The sequence below is a fragment of the Panthera pardus genome, unplaced genomic scaffold (assembly GCF_024362965.1).
Source record: "Panthera pardus isolate Hobbes unplaced genomic scaffold, ASM2436296v1 HiC_scaffold_19, whole genome shotgun sequence".
NCBI lineage: Eukaryota > Metazoa > Chordata > Mammalia > Carnivora > Felidae > Panthera > Panthera pardus.
In genome coordinates, this window is record NW_026526754.1 from 19,175,170 (window position 1) to 19,193,333 (window position 18,164).

Below are 18,164 nucleotides of genomic sequence, written 5' to 3' on the forward strand. Positions count from 1 at the left end.
AGGGCTCCGACTTGTTTCATTCTAGAGGAATTTTTTGCTTCACAAGTTGCTGCATCATGATCCTGCCTTTGAACTCGTCTTAAAATTTTAACGTGCATTTTCAAACCTTGTCTTCTAAGAGGTGATTTTATTGACTGCTTTACTTGTAAAATTACAAGAACCAGATTTAAATTTTAAGAATCTTTTTTTTTTTTTATACACACACACACACACACACACAAAAATCATGGAAAATCACGTGAGAATTACTTGTGTCACCCTGAATTCTGGTTGTGAACAGGGTAGTTAAGTGTTGTAGTCGTAAGCCAAGTGGACCTATCACTTACGGTTCATCTTTCCCTGGAAGTCATTTTATAGCCATCCTGTCTCACAGCTCAGTATAACGCCCGTAATCACCCTTGTAAATGGCCAGCTGTTACTACATCATATTGCTGTGTGATGCAATTTCCTTCATCATTCCCCTTTGACATTTTAATTTCCAGTTCTTTCTTCTTCTGAGTAGTGACTCTATAAACAAGTCAGAAAAAAAAAAAGCTTTGGTGTTCTTTTTTCTTTGTACTTTTTGTAGGTGCATATAAACCCACTTTGGGGGCTGTGACCCCAGGATATCTGTTTCTGAAGATAGAAACCACCCAGGAAGATTAGATTATCACGGAAAGGCCCTGGCGTATCTGATGGGTTTTTTTCCCCCTCAGGTCCATCACGATGGCCTTGTCACTTTCGCAAGAGTTTTCTCAAAGTTCCTGCTATTTTGCATATCTGTTAGACTGGAGTTTCAACTGTTGTGTGCTTACTCCTGTAAAAAAATATTTAGGGGCGCCTGGGTGGCTCAGTTGGTTAAGCATCCGACTCTCAGTTTTGGCTCAGGTCATTATCTTGCGGTTTCGTGAGTTCGAGCCCCACGCTGGGCTCTGCAGAGCCTGCTTGTGATTCTCTCTCTCCCTTCCTTTCCCTCTCTCTCTCCTTCTCCCTCTTTTCCTCCCTCTCCCTCTCCCTTTTTACCCCTCCCCCACTCACACTATCTCTCTTTCTCTCAAAATAAATAGATAAACTTAGTAAAAAACAATTTTTTAAAAAATATTTAGAGCAGGGTTTGGTAAAGCTTTTCTGTAAAGAATCAGAAACTTTTAGGGGGCGCCTGGGTGGCTCAGTCAGCTGAGCGGCTGACTTTGGCTCGGGTCATGATCTCGTGGTTTGTGAGTTTGAGTCCTGCATCGGACACCCTGCTGTCAGCACAGATCCTCTGTCTCCTTCTCTCTCTGCCCCTTCCCTACTCATGCTCTCTCAAAAATAAAGTAAAACTTTTTTTAAAAAAGAGGTATTTCAGGCCACCTCTGTCACATATTATTCTCTATTTTTGTTTTAACAACCTTTGAAAAATATAAAAACCACTTGTAACTCAAAGGGCGTACAGAAACAGGCTGTAGGTTGTAGTTTTTGTTGACCATTGATCGTAGAGTATTAAATTTTTTAGACTTTGGACATGGAAACCCTAGCTGTGATGATCATCTCTAAAGCTGTTTAGATCAGGTAATGATGATTTGCAAGGCAGCCTCACACTGAGCAGAGATGCACAGTCCAGGCTGATTCTCCCTGGCCCGCCGTCCCGTCTTCTCTTTCTTCCAGGAGATTGTTGTGTTGCATAGCTCTTCCTTCTGCAGTTCGTATTTTTTCCCTTCTCTTCTGGCTCCTTTGCCCCAGCACAGAGACGTGCTTGCATCACCGCCACTACTGACACACAGGAGACGTGCAAATGTCCTGTGGATGCGTCTCTGCATCCTCTGCTACAACCACCTGGTCCTTCAAACAAGAGTCTCTCTTTATCATGTCCGTGGTCTCCTCTCCTCTTTTTCCTTCCCTCTGTTCCTATCTTACCACTCCATGAAACTGTTCTTTTAAAATTGCTAAGGGGAGGGGCGCCTGGGTGGCTCAGTCGGTTAAGCGTCCGACTTCGGCTCAGGTCACGATCTCGCGGTCCGTGGGTTCGAGCCCCGCGTCGGGCTCTGGGCTGATGGCTCAGAGCCTGGAGCCTGCTTCCGATTCTGTGTCTCCCTCTCTCTCTGCCCCTCCCCCGTTCATGCTCTGTCTCTCTCTGTCTCAAAAATAAATAAAACCTTAAAAAAAAATAAAATTAAAAAAAATAAAATAAAATTGCTAAGCGTCCAACTTCCTCTCAGGTCATGATCTCACGGGTCATGGGTTCAAGCCCCACCTTGGGCTCTGTCCTAACAGCTCAGAGCCTGGAGCCTGCTTCAGATTCTGTCTCTCCTTCTCTTTGTCCCTCCCCCACTCATTTTCTCTCTCTTTCTCTCAAAAATAAATAAATGTAAACAAATTAAAACAAATAAAATTGCTAAAATAGAATTGCCAAATCTAGCGAAAACCTGGAAGTGTTCATCTGACTTGACCTGTCTGCTGTATGTATCACTCGTGGTCATTCTCTTGACACCTGGTCTCTCCAGGCTTCTGTGATGCCTCTTGTCCCTTTTCACCTGCAGTCGGCCTTGCTGGCTCCCCTCCCGTCTGTCCCTATACGTGATAAGGTGATGCGGCCCAGGTTTCCGTCCGCCCGTCCGCCCTCTCACGGCATCATCTACTCCAGAGACGTCGCCTGCTCCTTGGCCTCTCTCCTGAGCACCAGGCCTTGACGGCCTGCTGCAGGGCCACCCTGCCCCCCAACCCTGGCAGGCTAGTTCCCCTCCCCCAGGTGGGTGGTCCTCCCTTCACTGGGAGAAACTGGGGGTCCTTGGGGATGCACCTCCCTCTCCCTCTGCACCTAGTGATGCCATGGCCCATCATTTTGACCTCTCAGATCTCTGCAGCCTGCCTCGCCTTCACCATCACTGCTGTTCAAGTTCCAGCTGTTACTAATTCCGAATGGTGACAGAGCTGGTCTGTCTGCCTCTGTGCTCGGTCCCCATCAATCTTCCACACTGCTGCTACCACAGTGATGCTTCTAGAATGTAATTAATTACATAATACTTAAAACCAATGTCTTCTGAGACGTGGTTGATTCAGGTACTGGAGCAGGAAAAATACTCCGTGAGCCTAGAGTATTTGTGCCAGAAAATAAGGAGGTGCTCTAAAGACAACAGAGCCAACGTGAAAGAACTCTGAGTGGCCAAAGCTGTGGCATTTTGAGCAAGGAAATGAATATCAGTAACACTGGAATAAAAGCCACAGAATAGAAGAAACATCCATATATGTAGGCATGAGCGAATGAATGAGTGGATAAGTAAATAAATGGAGAGAAGAAATAGCTCTTACAGAAGAATTTACATTAATAAATGTGGGCAGAATAAGAGAATTGAAAATCATGGAGCACTTGGGTGGCTCAGTCGGTTAAGCGTCTGACTTCTGCTCAGGTCATCATCTCACGGTTTGAGCCCCACATCACACTTTGTGCTGACAGCTCAGAGCCTGGAGCCTGCTTTGGATTCTGTCTCCCTCTCGCTCTCTCTGCCCCTCCCCCCCCCCCCCCCCCGCTCATTCTGTCTCTCTCTCTCTCAAAAATAAAGAAACATTAAAAATGTAAAAAAATAGAACATCATCATTTGAACACCATACTAATAATTGTTACAGGCAAGATCCACCAGTAGATACTAAAATTAGTGGGCAAGAGTTTGAGGAGAAAAGGATATTCGTATGTTCTCAATTATCCCTCTGTTAGTTGGAATAATAACAAAGGGATAAATAGAGACTTTAACTTGAAACCCAGTAGACACCATCTTGGGCGAGTGGCCAAGGTTAATATCATACAGATCGACATCCTTGTACGATGCACAGAAGGACATCACATCATATCTGTAGGGTTCCTGTGCAAAACACATAGCCTCAATCTAATCATAAGAAATTAAACCCAAGTCGAGGGACATTGTACAAAATAATTAACAAGTAGTCACCAAAGAGGGCGTTGAAAGATGGACTGGTACAGTTTGGAGACACAATCATAAACTGGCGTTTGGAACCCTAGATTGCACCCAGAGAGAGGACATTACAGGGAAAACTGGTGAAATCCGAATAGAGTCCATAGTTTATGTAACAGTATTGTACCAATCTTTAGTTCTTAGTGTTGATAATTGTAGTAAGATTATTGAGACTATTAATATTAACAGAAGCTAGATGAAGGGTATACAGGAACTCTATGATTAACTTTTATGTAAGTCTAAAATTATTTTTTTTATTTTTTAATTTTTTTAAATGTTTATTTATTTCTGAGACAGAGACAGAGCATGAGTGGGGGAGGGACCGAGAGAGAGGGAGACACAGAATCAGAAGCAGGCTCCAGTCTCTGAGCTGTCAGCACAGAGCCGAACGCGGGGTTCAAACCCACGAACCGTGGGATCACGATCTGAGCCGAAGTCGGACGTTTAACCGACTGAGCCATCCAGGCACCCCAAGTCTAAAATTATTTTAAAATAAAAAGATTTGGGGCCCCTGGGTGGCTCAGTTGGTTGAGCATCCAACTCTTGGTTTCGGCTCAGATCATGATCCCAGGCTCGTGAAATCAAGTCCCACGTCGGGCTCCTCACTGAGCGTGGAGCCTGCTTGGGATTCTCTCTCTGTCTGCCCCTCCCCACCGTCAAAATAAACAAACATTAAAAATGTACATCTAAAAGTGCTTTTAATCAAAATTAATAAAAGGTTTACAAAAACCCAACAACTCACGTGCAGCTCCATTTCCCTCGAGGTGAAGTCCACACTGTGTGTGTGTGTGTGTGTGTGTGTGTGTGTGTGTGTGTGTGTGTGTGTGTAGGTCCTCCAGGAGCTGGCTTGCTCCACCCATGTTATATTTCTCTTGCTCTGGCCTTGTTGAACTACTTGCACCTGTCGTTCCTTGAATGTACAATGCACACACCATTGCGTTTCACGGCCCCCCTTCTCCGTGTGAAACACCCAGCTGAGGCCCGGTGACACCAGGTGTCACCTCCGTGAAGCCTTTTCTGACCCCTCTCCCCAGAGAGTTGACTTTATGCCTCCGTTATACTTAGCACAGCGTTTGCAGCGTCCCCTTGGTCTCCTCCTGCGTCACTCCTGTGACAGTTCCTTCGTCTTCCCTCAGCTTTCTTGGCCTTGGCACTTTGGGTGGGTGCTATTCAGTTACTTGGTAGACTGTCCCTCCCCTTAGGTTTGTTTGATTTCTTACAATTAGATTCAGGGCATTGCATTTGTGACAGGAATACCACAGGAGTGATGTGGCGTCCTTCTCCGTGCACCCAGTGAGGGCCCCCTAACGTTGGTTTGTCCTAACGTTGCTAATGTTGGTTTGATCACGTGGTTAAAGATGGCGTCCCCTGGTTTCATCCACTGTTTCTGTGTAATTAATAAGTCATTTATGGGGCGATACTTTGAGATCATGGAAGTATCCCATGCCTCACCAACTTTCACTCGCTCACTTTCGTGTCCACTTGTGCCTTGTAACTTAGTCACTCCTTCTGTTATTTATTAGTTAGACTCCTGACTTCCTGGCTTATGCAGCTGTGCAGAGAATAGCCCCACATCCTAAGGTGGGGTCAACCTGGGGAAGAACAGCCGTCCAGCAGGCTGGAAAGAGGTTTATTGGGGGATATAATGCTAGAGGCTTCACACTCCTAGAAATAAATAACCGTAACGTTTCACTTTACTGACTGAAGCCCGTGGTTAGAGGTAATGGTTTGTGAGTTCCTCGAGATTGGGGCCCACCCACTAGCTGAGGTCTGATTTCTGAATCCGTACCTTATAGCAAAGTCGCTGGCCTCGCACTACAGTTTTTACTGGGTTGGTCACACTTCGTGTCTCTCCCGCCAAGGGTCATCGTGCCTGTGCAGGTGTAAGTGATGTCACTCGTAGCTGTGCTTGTCCACAGTCCCTGTGATGGCCCCACCCGACCCTGGCACCTAAGCGCACACACCGTCCTGCTGCTGAAGGTGGTTCCCGCTTTGTGTGTTCTCTTTTCTAAAAGCATTATCTTCCTTCAGATTCGTTTTTCCTTTGTTCAGATCACATGACTCAAAGGCATACACTTTCTGTGCTCGTATCTCTTCCAGATATTGATGTAATTGGTAACTCAGAGCAGATCTAAATAGGAACACTGTATTTCATCTGCATAGTGGATGATGCGCTATCAGACAGAAAACAGAAGACGTGTTTGTGACCCCTTGTGTGCGGGGAGGGAGGGGCAGGGAGGTGGTCAGGGATGGAGAGCACTGTGGCCAGGACCTCTCTGGACTTGTTCCTGCGTCTTCTGTAGTGAAGTGGTTCTGTTCCGGCTTCCGTACTATAGGCCTGGTTGGTAGGGCGACGCCTGAACAGCAAACCCTTCGTTTTCCAGAAACCTTTCCCAATCTTTGCAATTTCCATGCAGCGCACTGGGGGTGGTGAGCAGAGTGAGGTGAGGGAGCGTCCAGTTAGTTGGGTCCATTCGCAGGCCACGGACCTCCCATACGGCCACCTCAGAGTCCAGCATACACGGGCTGGAGCACACAGGCAGGTGGTGGCACTGCGGGCATTCGGGTCGCTCTGCCGTAGTGGAACACGGACTTCTGGAGTCGCCGACTACAGCACACGTCTGTAGGATGCTCCCCTCAGTGTGGCCGAGCCAGCGGGATGCTGTGCGGAAAAGCTCACGACCATCCGGCCGGTCAGTAATGCTGTGTCTACCCGGGCTGCCCCTGTGCTGCTGTTACTTTAAGCTCATACATACTTGTCAGGTGCCCGTTCAGAACCAGCCACTTCATGAGGTAAGGGGGTAGAGCGGTCAACGAGACAGAGTCACCGATGCGGTTTATGAGACGATGGTAAAGTCTCTGCAGAAAAATAAAGCAGGGAAGGGAGGAGTGGTGTTATTTTCGACAGTGTGGTACCTGGGCTACTCTTCGGAGCAGAGACCTGAAGTGAGTGAGGTACGAAACCATGTGACTGGGGAGTCGGGGGGCGGAGGGAACATTCCAGGCAGCGGGGAATGTGTCACAGTCAGCTGAGGAACTCTTTAAATGTACAGTCTTGGACCTGACTCAGTTGGTCTGGGATGGGACCCAGGGATCTGTTTTTCTATAAGAGCTTGCCAGAAGATTCTGGGAAGCCAGGTTCAGGAGCTCCTCTTAAAACCCATTCAAATTATGAGTCATTGCAGGATCTGTGTGAGGAGGGAGGTGTTGGGTGGTAAGCAAGTGAACACCGTAATCCGTCTAGGTAAAAAGAGCTGGAGGCCAAGAGAAGGGAGTGGAGGGAGATTCATGGAAATAGTGAAGGGGAAGAAACAGTTCAGAGCCTCCAACAGCATGTGCCCCACTGCTGTCCCGCCATCCTAAGGGAGGAGTGCGGCCCGGCCCCGTTCTCCTCCCTTTCCCACCTCCCACTTGTGATCTGTGCCCTAGCCGTGCAGGGTTAGGCTGGGGGCACTTCCCGGCCAGGTCCTGTGGCATCGCGCCCGCCCCTGCTTCCCCTGCCCGCTGCTCCCTGACTTAGGCCCTGTGGGAAGAGCGCTGAGTGACTGGTGACTGGCTCGTTAGCCTGCACCAGTGCCGGTGCCGTGGGAGGGCGCTCACCTAGAGGCCCGGGGCACCTGCTTCCTCTCCCACCGTGGGGGGGCCTGGGGGCTTTGTTGGGCCGCCCACCGGGACCCTTGCTCCTGTCTCAGGTACCCACGTAAATGCTTTTCTTTCATGGAGACGGTGTTCTTGGGTGGCAGGGCGCTAAGAAAGACGGGTTCCTGCTTTCCCACCCGTAGGAAAGCAGGCCATAAAAGGCCTTGTCATGAGAGGGTGCCATCTGTTGATGGAAATCTGACCTGCAAATTTGGATTTCATTAAGTTGAACGGGGACTAAAACAATACATTTTTAAAACAGACTTGATTTTTTTTAGAGCAGTAAGGTTCACGGCCAAATTGAAAGGAAGGTACAGATGTGTCCCACGTACCCCCGTTTCCCCCTGCGTGCACAACCTCTCCCATTGTCAGTGCCCCCACGAGAGTGGTACGTCTGTTACAGTTGATGGGTCTGCCCTGACCTATCGCTGTCACCCAGAGCCATGGCTTGCGTTAGTGGTCACTTTGGGTGGTGTACATTTTAGGGGTTCAGGCAGATGTACGATGACGGCGATCTGTCATTATTGCCTCATACAGAAGAGTTTCACTGCCCTAAACATCCATTTTGGATGTGGTTTTTAGGAGCTCATGAAGATCAAAAAGGAGGGGGGAGCATATATAAAACAGGTTCCCCCTGGGAACGTAAATTCTTAGTTGGGCATAGAAGTGGGGAGCCTAAGCCCCTCTGCACGTATCTCAAAGAGCCTGATACCGGCAGCGGCCCAATTTGAGGTGACATGAATCACTTAAAACTCTGTGAGTAATGCCCGTGAATCACCCCAGAATTTCTGTAAATCTTGACTTAAACATTACATTCTCTTGCATTCTATTTGAGTACATTTCCTTGCTTTTAGACTTATTCTCTGTCCCTGTTACATCAGATCCCATTCAGTGATGTCTAAAGTGGTTCTTGGAAGAGGAGGACCAGGCCCGGTTACCTGGGCATTCAGACACCTTGAACTTTCTCAGCACTTGGCAGCCAGTGAGAATAGAATTATTACAGCAGCTTCTTAGCTAGTAGCCAACAACTTTTTTTCTTACAAAATCACTCTTCAGTGTTGCCAAGAAAGAAACAAAAAAAACAAAAATTGATTTTGTTTCACACCTGTTCAACTTCAATAGGATGGAAAATAAATGTTCACCCAGAGGAAAAATAAACTTGCACGGCACAACCCACAGAAGGCATGTCATAAATCATACCTCACCGGTTGGCTTGTGGGACTCCACAGGACGCCTCCAGAGCTGAGTCTCTGCGCTAACTTGATGGCCTGTTTCAGCAGCTTTGTCCAGAAACGTATGGGGGCGGGAGAGCTCCCAGATCACCTTATCTAACCTCTTCTTTTTACAAATGAGAAAACAGGGGCAGAGAGGGGAAATGTCTTGCCCTAGAAACAAAACTGGGGAAGAACGTGACGGGCATGGATATTTATATCTGAACACCTGAGGCCCAATTTTGTACTACTCTCAATTATTTCTACTTTTTTCCGAGTGTGATGAAATTCTCCAAAGTGATATGTTAAGGCTACCGCATTTTCCGGGAGAGAGTTTATAAATCGACATCACATCAAAATAAAACCCAAGGGTATTGTGACTTCCAGTAAATTTACATCTGACCCCATAGCTTCCTAGAGCACAGATGAAGGACAGAGAAAAGAACAGTTGATTTACCACTTTTTTTTTTTTTTGTGGGCTTTCAGAGCAAAACTCAGTTATTAACGCATTGGGTTAGTTTTTTTTGTTTTTTTTTTTTTAAGTCAACACATTGAGTTCAGTTCACTGACTTCTCAGTTGTCTGTGGCAGAAGAGAGAGAAATGGTGTGTACAAGACAAGAAAATTCTAGATAAGAAAGGGAAAGCTATGGAGAAAATGTGTTGGTCTGGAGAGTGAGAAGGATAGTTAATTGGTGGGTCTTGTATAAATTAAGGTATTTACTGAGGGAAATAGATGTCAGACAGAATGGAACAAAAACTAACAGGATTAAGAGACTTAGTTGGGGAGTCAGAAAAAAATGAAGACAAAAAAGGGGGAGAGGGCCCCTGGGTGGCTCAGTCAGTTAAGCATCTGACTCTTGGTTTCGGTTCCTGCCGTGATCTCACAGTTTCGTGGGTTTGAGCCCCCATCCGGCTCCACGCTGACAGCAAAGCCTGCTTGGGATTCTCTCTCTCCCTCTCTCTCTCTCTGCCCCTCCTCCACCTCCACTGTCTCTGTCTCTCTCAAAATAAATAAATAAATGTTTAAAAAAAGGGAGAATACGACACGTTTGAGGTTACTAAGTTGGAAAGGGATGGCAGCTCTCCAAGAAATGAGAGAAGAACAGAATGATGGTAGGCTCTGAAGCAAGACTATTTCAAAATAGATTTGAGTGACTCTTACCAGCCAGGACCGGAAGGGACTCAAGATCAGCTTTCACTGTGTTCTTGATGGATGGGTGGCCACCCAGCCTATTAGGACATCACCTGCACGCCGGTGATGGGCTGTGAACGGTTACCTGCCATAATACAGGTGCACACATGGAGGTCAAGAATTTAGAAACTTGTCACAATTTGGCAGAGTAATTGTATGTCTTTTGAATCTGATGATAAGACCATTGGAGACTACATTTTATTATGTGTCTTTTTATTTCATTTAATAATTCATTTTTTCGTTGAGGTATAAGTGACATTGTATTAGCTTCTGGTGTACAACATAATGATTTGATACTTGTACACATTGTAAAATGATAGCCACAGCAAGTCTAGTTAACAGCTGTCACCTTACATAATTCCAATTTTTTTTTCTTGTGATGAGAATTTTTAAGGTCTACTCTCTTAGCAACTTTCAAATATGCAGTACAATGAACGGTAGTCGCCATGTGGTACATTATATCCCCGTTATATTTCTTTTTAATGTTTGTTTATTTAATGTTCACTTTTAAGAGAGAGAGAGAGCACAAACAGGGAAAGGGCAGAGGGAGACAGGATCTGAGGTAGGCTCTGAGCTGTCAGCACAGAGCCCGATGCGGGGCTCAAACTCACGAACCGCGAGATCATGACTTGAGCCGAAGTTGAACCCTTAACCAATTGAGCCACCCCGGTGCCCCTCCTCATTATATACATATTTCACAAGGTATTCATCTGGGACGTACCAAAGCCACCATGGGGAATTTGAGAAGCATCCGTTGGCCACTCAGAGGGGTCTGGAGACCAGCAGCATCCGCTCCGCCTGAGACCTTGTTACAAATGCAGGCACTCAGGCCCCGCACAGACCTTCTGAATCAAGACCCCTGGATGGCTCTTATGAACGCTGAAGTTTGAGGAGCCCCGTGCTTCAGTCCTTTCAGTGTCGGACGGGTGACATAATTAGAAGTTCTTCCTCATGCTGCTTCTGGTTCCGCTTCACCGTACCTGACATCACGCAGGAGGGAGATCTCCTGTGATAGCGCTTGAAAAACCGCTATCAATTCAAACACGTATTTTACAATTAATTGTTGAAGGTCTGTTCTTTGCAAACTGCTGGGCTACATTGTAGAGTTATGGTGATAAAGAGGACTCTGGCCTCAAGGAACTTCCAGTTAAATAGATAGGAAATGGGGTATGTACTTAAATATTGCAATAAAAACAGAACTTGATGAACCCGTAAGATAAAGTGCTTGGGAAATTTATAGCAGGAGAAATTATTTTTACGTGCATGGCGGTGAGGGCAGAGGTGCAGCCTGTGGAGGATGGAGTGACCGAGAAGCACTTTTTGTAGAACTGGCAGTGAAACCAATCTTTACGAGACGGGTAGGAACTGAATGTGCACAGACAGTACCAGGAGAGATCAGAAGCAGGGTAGGGAGACGTGGGGCACGTGTAGGGATCGGAACTTAAACCATTATAAAGCTTTGTGATTTAGCCTTCAGATGTTTAGAGACTTCGATAGTACAGTGATTCGTTTTTCGTGGGCTTTGAGAGGATCTGCTTTTAGAGAGGTCTGAAATAGTGCTCATATCTACAGGACTCTTTCTTAGCCATTTCTCACTTCCACCTGCTGAGAGAAAACTGTACTCGTTAAAAGGGATCCTTCATTGTGAACACACATGACAGTATAGTCAACTTTTTTTTTATGTTTATTTTTTGAGAGAGAGAGAGAGAGAGAGACAGAGCATGAGCGGGGAAGGAGAAGAGAAAGAGGGGAGCAGAGGATCTAATGTGGGCTCCGCACTGACAGCAGTGTGCCTGATGTGGAGCTTGAACTCATGAACCGTGAGATCTTGACCTGAGCCAAAGTAGGACGCTCAACCGACTGACCCACCCAGGCACCCACCACCACCACCACCACCCCCCCGCCCCCGGCCCTTTTTTTTCTTAAAGTATAGTTAACTTTTTTTTTTTTATGTTTATTTACTTGTGAGAGAGAGAGTGCAAACGGGGGAGGGCTAGAGAAAGAGGGAGACACAGAATCTGAAGCAGGCCCCTTGGCTCTGAGCCTGCTGTCAGCACAGGGCCTGACGCGGGGCTCGAACTCACAGACCACGAGATCATGACCTGAGCCGAAGTTGGCCGCTCAACCGACTGAGCCACCCAGGCGCCTCTTATTTTTTATTTTTTAATGTTTTTTTCTTTTTTCTTTTTGAGAAAGAGAGGGAGACAGATCAGGAGCAGGCTCCAAGCTGACAGCAACAAGCCCGATGCGGGGCTCAAACTCATTTACTGTGATCATGACTTGAGCCCAAGTCGGACGCTTAACCGACTGAGCCTCCGAGGTGCCCCTGAAATACCTTTTGAGGAAAACAATTTATTTCAATAGGAACTATAGGGGCAACAGCAGACCTGAAATACAGGGAGGAAACAAGGATGTCTGCGTATCTTCTTCGCACCTCCAGATATATTATCTGTCCCATCAGTTTCATCTTCTCGGGGTCTTCAGGGGCTCCCAAGGCTTCCCAAGGCTTCCCGCTGGCACCAGGATGGACTGGCTTCCTTCTGCTTGTATACAGCTGTTGCCCTAAGTCCATTCTGCACCATTCCCTGCATTCACTGCACTTCTTCCCCGAGTTGGGTCATGTCTTTCCATGACTGAAATCTTCCTTTTTCTTGATGTACTCACTTGTTTGTTGGGGCACGTTTTCCAGCAGCACACTGAGAAGGCCGCATGGGAGATCGTTTGTTTTGAGACCACGTACAGCTGAAAATATCTGCCCTATCCTGACATTTGGCTGGTTATAAAAATGTAGGTGGGAAATAATTTTCCTTCAGAATTTTGAAGTCATGTGCTCTTGGCGTAGACCTATGTCCTTATCTTTGGGCCTTTGCTTTCAGGGCCGATCACATCCTCCAGGTATTTTTGTCTGGAGAATGTAGGTCTGGTTTTTAACATTTTAAGAGCAGAATTGAGGGGGAAAAGATTGATGGTCGCAGCATTCAGTATGTAAACAAGTCTTTGCTCTCTCTGTTTCTGGTGCAGTATATACCCACCCTCAAACGTGCCTGATATTCCCCCCTGTCCAGACCTAGCCTCAGTCTTACACCCTTCAGGGTGTAAATCACTTACTTCCGCTGACGCTGGGGAGGGCCTCACGGGGAGTCGCATAGGTACGTGGAGGCAGGACCTGGGAATTCGACTCCCTATCACCACCGTCACCCTGCGTGTGTTTTCTGCTCATGGCTCACCCTCCTTTCACAGCTGCCCCTTACGACCAGTTCCCAGCCTCCAGGGGTGGGGTTGGGATCTTAAGTCAAATTTAGGTTCACTGCTAAGTTACAAACATCTTTTAGACGTCAAGTAAGGTCCCAGCTCTTAAACAAGACCTAAAAAGCATTCACTGTGAAAAAATTCTTCACGTTCTTCATCACCTTTAACAAAAGTGCGAAGCCTGCCGAAGGATTAGTATCAAGAATATAATGCAGAACTCCCCCACCTCAATACAAAGACAATGAGCCCAATTTAAAAAAATGAACAAGAGACTTGAACGTAGCGTGTGTTTTGCAGAAGAGGAAACGCACGTGGCCACAAACAAGAGGAGGTATTCAGCACCTGTGTGGCGAGGGTGCTGCGGCTGCAACCCCCAGGAGAGCGGTTCCGTGGGTACAGGAATAACAACGAAGCAAAGGAAGATGGAACCCAGGATTTAGGATGGATAGTCACTGCAGAGGGGTGAATGGGGACAAGGAATGTGTGGGTAGGAGCAGGTGGAAGTCAAGGTCCCAGCTTTTGTTTTGGGTGGTAGGCTCGTGGGGTCCTTGTTACATTATTGAAAATAATTAGGCAATTAAATACATGAAAAAAATAAGCCTAATGGGGTGGGTCTCCCGAGGTGAAGTAGACAGAGATCCTTGCTCAGGTGGATCTCAGTTCTGTGGTTGTCTGTTTTGGTTTTTAAGAAGTCGTTCTGAACCCTGGAACAAGTGTTTTGTAGTTGACAGTTATAAAAATATCTGTATATTAACCTAAAGTTAAGAAGCTACATTTCCCAGCTGGGGTTCATATGTTGATAAATAATCTACTTTATAGAGTTTTACTGCATAAATATTTACAGCTATGTCTGTTCTTTCATAGAAATTTTACATTTTTTTCCCTTTCTTAGGACAAAGTTAAACTATAATCCTCCAAAAGATGATGGATCAACCTATAAGATTGAACTTGAAGGGATATCGGTAATGGTTATGAGAGAGATCCTGGATTACATCTTCAGTGGGCAGGTATGATGAGACACACAGGGAGGAAGACTAAGGAGAAGCCTCTCAAGGTCAGGGTCTCCTTCATCATTCTGTGACGGAGCAGCCCCACCCTCTTCATCTGTCATTGTCCGTGTGACGCGCCTCTCCTGCTGGGAATGGCACCCAACTCTGTTCTTGCCGGGCTCTGTTCTTAAGAGCAGACTGGGTAGAATCTTCACCCCGTACCGGTTTTTGTATTTATCATTCCGACCTCCGCCTTCCATTGTGAGAGAGGAAGAAACTGGGTGCTCCTTCCACGGCTGTCTTTTTTTGTTTGTTTGTTTTTAAATCTTAATTCCCGTCTTACTCTGTACCCATAGCCTGGAAATGGGAGCTTCGTTGGGCGGTGGGAGTTTATTTTGTAGAAATAAAGAGTTTGAGATTTACTCTAATGGCAGGCACCTGTATTCATGATTCCTGGCTCCTGTTGCCTCGGTAGGACCAATATCCCTGCTGTACCCCGTTCTTGCCCGTGTCCCTTTGCTCTCTGTGCCCACTTCCATTTCTGGGGGATTTAATGAAGCCCAGCGAAGAAAGTGAGTGATTAGACTTCTTTCTTTTTCTTCGCCATCCTCGAGCCCCTAGTCCCTGATTACGTGGTTTGAAGTGTAGCACGAGGGCTCCCAAGAATGACCGTAGGTGCGCACCAGGGCTGGCTTATGACAGGAGGAACGTAGCATATCTTACATTTAGTTATGTGAGAATGCATTTTATCTTGAGTCTTTTTGAGAGCTTCTCTCCTACTCTCTCCCTTATTCCTTCCTCATCTTGTTTTACCTTTCTCGTTTGTAAGAGCCATCTCCTCCATGTTTTCTAAGCATTCTGGACACACTGCTTACCTTCTCTGAATATACTCATTTGGTCAACCTTGGTGATTGTCATTCCTTTTGAAGGTTTTGGGTTAATTTCATGATGTCCTCCCCTTTTCTTTTCTCTGAACACTCTTCTCTTTCCTCTGAGCGCTAGGTGGGGGGCGGTGGGGGGGGGTTGTGGGCATGTAAGGTTTTGTGTGTGATTGTTAAAAATAAATGAATTTAGATTAATTTTGGGATGGTCCTTAAAATACCGAAGCATCACAAAATTGGGAGCATCACAAAACCAGGCTGAGGACCAGCCTCTCATCTCACTTTTAAAATCAGCTCAGCAGCAGCTATAATAAGTTATAAGCCAATAAGAGCATATTCCTTTTCAGGCTTGGATTTGAATCTTGAAACCTTATTTATAGATTGACTTCTGTGTTTTTTGTCCCCAATTTAAATTAATTATGGCTTAAAACCATAGTTGCAGCATAAGTTATAACGAACTCTTGATTTGACAGTCTAGTCTTAATTGAGATGGAATTTCGTGGTGTTTTCACATGCGTGTATCTGACTGGTGTACCACTAGCCGCTGTTTTGTGGCTGAATTGAACACCTCAAGTAAAAGGGAAAGGTTTCCCTACTTGTGACCTACTCGACACACTTCTTTCCACAGTTGTGTTGCTCGCTTTCTAAGGTGATTGGCAGTCATACGTTCTTTTTCTGCATCTGTGGTGCAGAATGTGTAAAATGTTCCCTGTGGTCCTGTAACCTGGAATCCCTCCCTCTCATTTCCGAGGGTGGGAGAAGCATCCATTCTTTGGGAGAGGAGAATCTGGACTGTTGTGATGGTGGCGGTCTTGTAGAGACTTGTTTCTTTACGTCGCCTCCATGTTGCGTGCAGAAACTGTCAAGTGGGTGGAGGAAGAAGAATCAGAAGATTAAGGAAAAGCGAAATTCGTAACGATAAACAAGAAATACTACCTTAGGGATTTCTGCCAGAGAGTACCTTTGAGACCAGAGTGCACGGGTCGCACCGAGTGCGATGTTTGGCATTGGGAATGAGGTTCTCGGGCAGCGTGGCCCTCCCCTCGCCAAGGGGCTAGAGTGGCGTGTCTGACGTGCCACCTGGCAAAAGACGGAATGTGATACATCTGGAGGCAAGATGTGCCACAGTTTCGGGGCTGGCATTTAAAGAAACCTCCTCCAGTTGACCACAGAATGCGGACCTGTCCACTCCCAGCACATAGGCCTGGAAGTGAGCAGGGTGGACGGTTCGCCTGCGGAGGGTTCATGGTGGTTCATGTCGGTAAAGCAAGGGAAGCCCTGGGAAAAGTCAGCCGGCCACGTGCTGCTCATGTTTTGTGAGGGTTCACCGGGTGCCCTCGAACTCCTCTTGACAAAGAAGCCCTAGGCTGGACCGTGTGACGTTGCCAATATTCATTCGATCATCTTTCACCTACAAAAGTGGAGCTTTCGTGTGGTTCGGCCTAATAGGTTAGCGGTTTGGGTTTTCAATGTGTACATTCCAATGTAAAATATTGATGATACTCTTGCAGATCCGGCTGAGCGAAGACACAATCCAAGATGTTGTGCAGGCAGCGGACCTGCTCCTGCTGACGGATCTGAAAACTCTGTGCTGTGAGTTTTTAGAAGGCTGCATCGCCGCAGAGAACTGCATCGGTATCCGCGACTTTGCACTTCATTACTGCCTGCACCACGTCCATTACCTGGCCACGGAGTACCTGGAGACTCATTTCCGAGACGTCAGCAGCACAGAAGAGTTCCTAGAACTCAGTCCACAGAAGCTTAAAGAAGTGATTTCTCTGGAGAAGTTAAATGTTGGCAATGAAAGATACGTGTTTGAAGCAGTGATCCGGTGGATAGCACACGATACAGAGCTAAGAAAGGTACCTGTGGGGTATAACATGGTCTAATTTGCCTTCTTACTTACTTATGTCATTCATTTGTTTATTTAATCCACAGAATAGATGTGTTGTCTTTCCCCTTCAGCCTGATGGACTTACAAAGTTGTGATCTAAAAGATGTCTGTGGGGGGCGCCTGGGTGGCTCAGTCGGTTAAGCGTTGGACTTTGGTTCAGGTCATGATCGAACGGTTCGTGAGTTCGAGCCCCACATCGGGCTCTCCACTCTCATTGTAGAGCCCACTTCAGGTCCTCTGTCTTCCTCTCCGTCTTCCCCTCCCCTGCTCACTCTTGCTCTCTCTCTCTCTCTCAAAAATAAGTAAAACATTTAAAAAAATAAAAGGTGTCTGTGGTACATCTTTGCATAGGATCACTGGAGCCATTGTTTCTTCAGACCACACTGCAAAAGCTCACATAACTCGTAATATAGCAATGAAACCTTTAGTACTTGTAAGGAACGTGATCTCTCTTGTACATTGTTTTTAATGGGAAAATGCATCTCAGGCTTAGGCTGGAGATTATAGAAATTCAGCGTCCCCACTCTTTTGTTCAGCATCCTTCCGTCCACCATTACTGGGCTAACCCGTGCGGGACTCTGACAGAGGCCATGGAGCGAGAGGGGGCACACAGGCTCTGGCAGACGGGTGAGGGGAGGGGGCTCTCCCTGGGTGATGGACACCATTCAGCAGAAGGCAGGAGAGCTCTCTGCCGTCTTCATGGTGATGCAGTTCTAGATGGGATGAGTCTGGGAGCGACAGCTGCAGAGGAAGGGTCTCAGAGAATATCAGGCTTTAGAGCCACATTGTTTCTACACTGGGGGCCGGAGGAAATCACAGAGCTTTGAGTCCAATATTTATAGACTCCAGCATCGATTACTGTATGCAAAAAAAGAACTATGTCAGGTTTTAAAGTAGTTTTCAGAATGTATCATTGCATTGTTAATTGTTCTCCGTAACTGTTGACTGAGGTTCTAGTGAAAATTCTGTAGGGCCGTTGGGGCACCTGGGTGGCTCAGTCAGTGGAGCGTCTGAATCTTGATTTTGGCTCAGGTCATGATCTCACGGTTTGTGGGTTCAAGCCCCGCATCAGGCTCTGTTCTGACAGCATGGAGCCTGCTTGGAATTCTCTCTCTCTCCCTCTCTCTCTCTGCCCTTCCCCACTCACGTTCTCTCCCTCTTTCTCTCTCTCTCAAAATAAAA

At 46.6% G+C, this 18,164-nt stretch overlaps 1 protein-coding gene across 2 annotated transcripts in view; it reads left to right on the plus strand.

Annotated features, from left to right (window-relative positions):
- The window catches only part of GAN (gigaxonin), a 63,951-nt gene that overhangs the window by 14,435 nt on the left and 31,352 nt on the right, over positions 1-18,164 (plus strand). The window contains exons 2-3 of one of the 2 annotated variants that reach the window (XM_053906695.1): positions 14,111-14,225; positions 16,600-16,950. In XM_053906695.1, coding sequence (XP_053762670.1) covers positions 14,111-14,225; positions 16,600-16,950 — 466 coding nt within the window. The remainder of the gene's footprint in view (positions 1-14,110; positions 14,226-16,599; positions 16,951-18,164) is intronic. The other variant, XM_053906696.1, reaches the window with a different exon arrangement.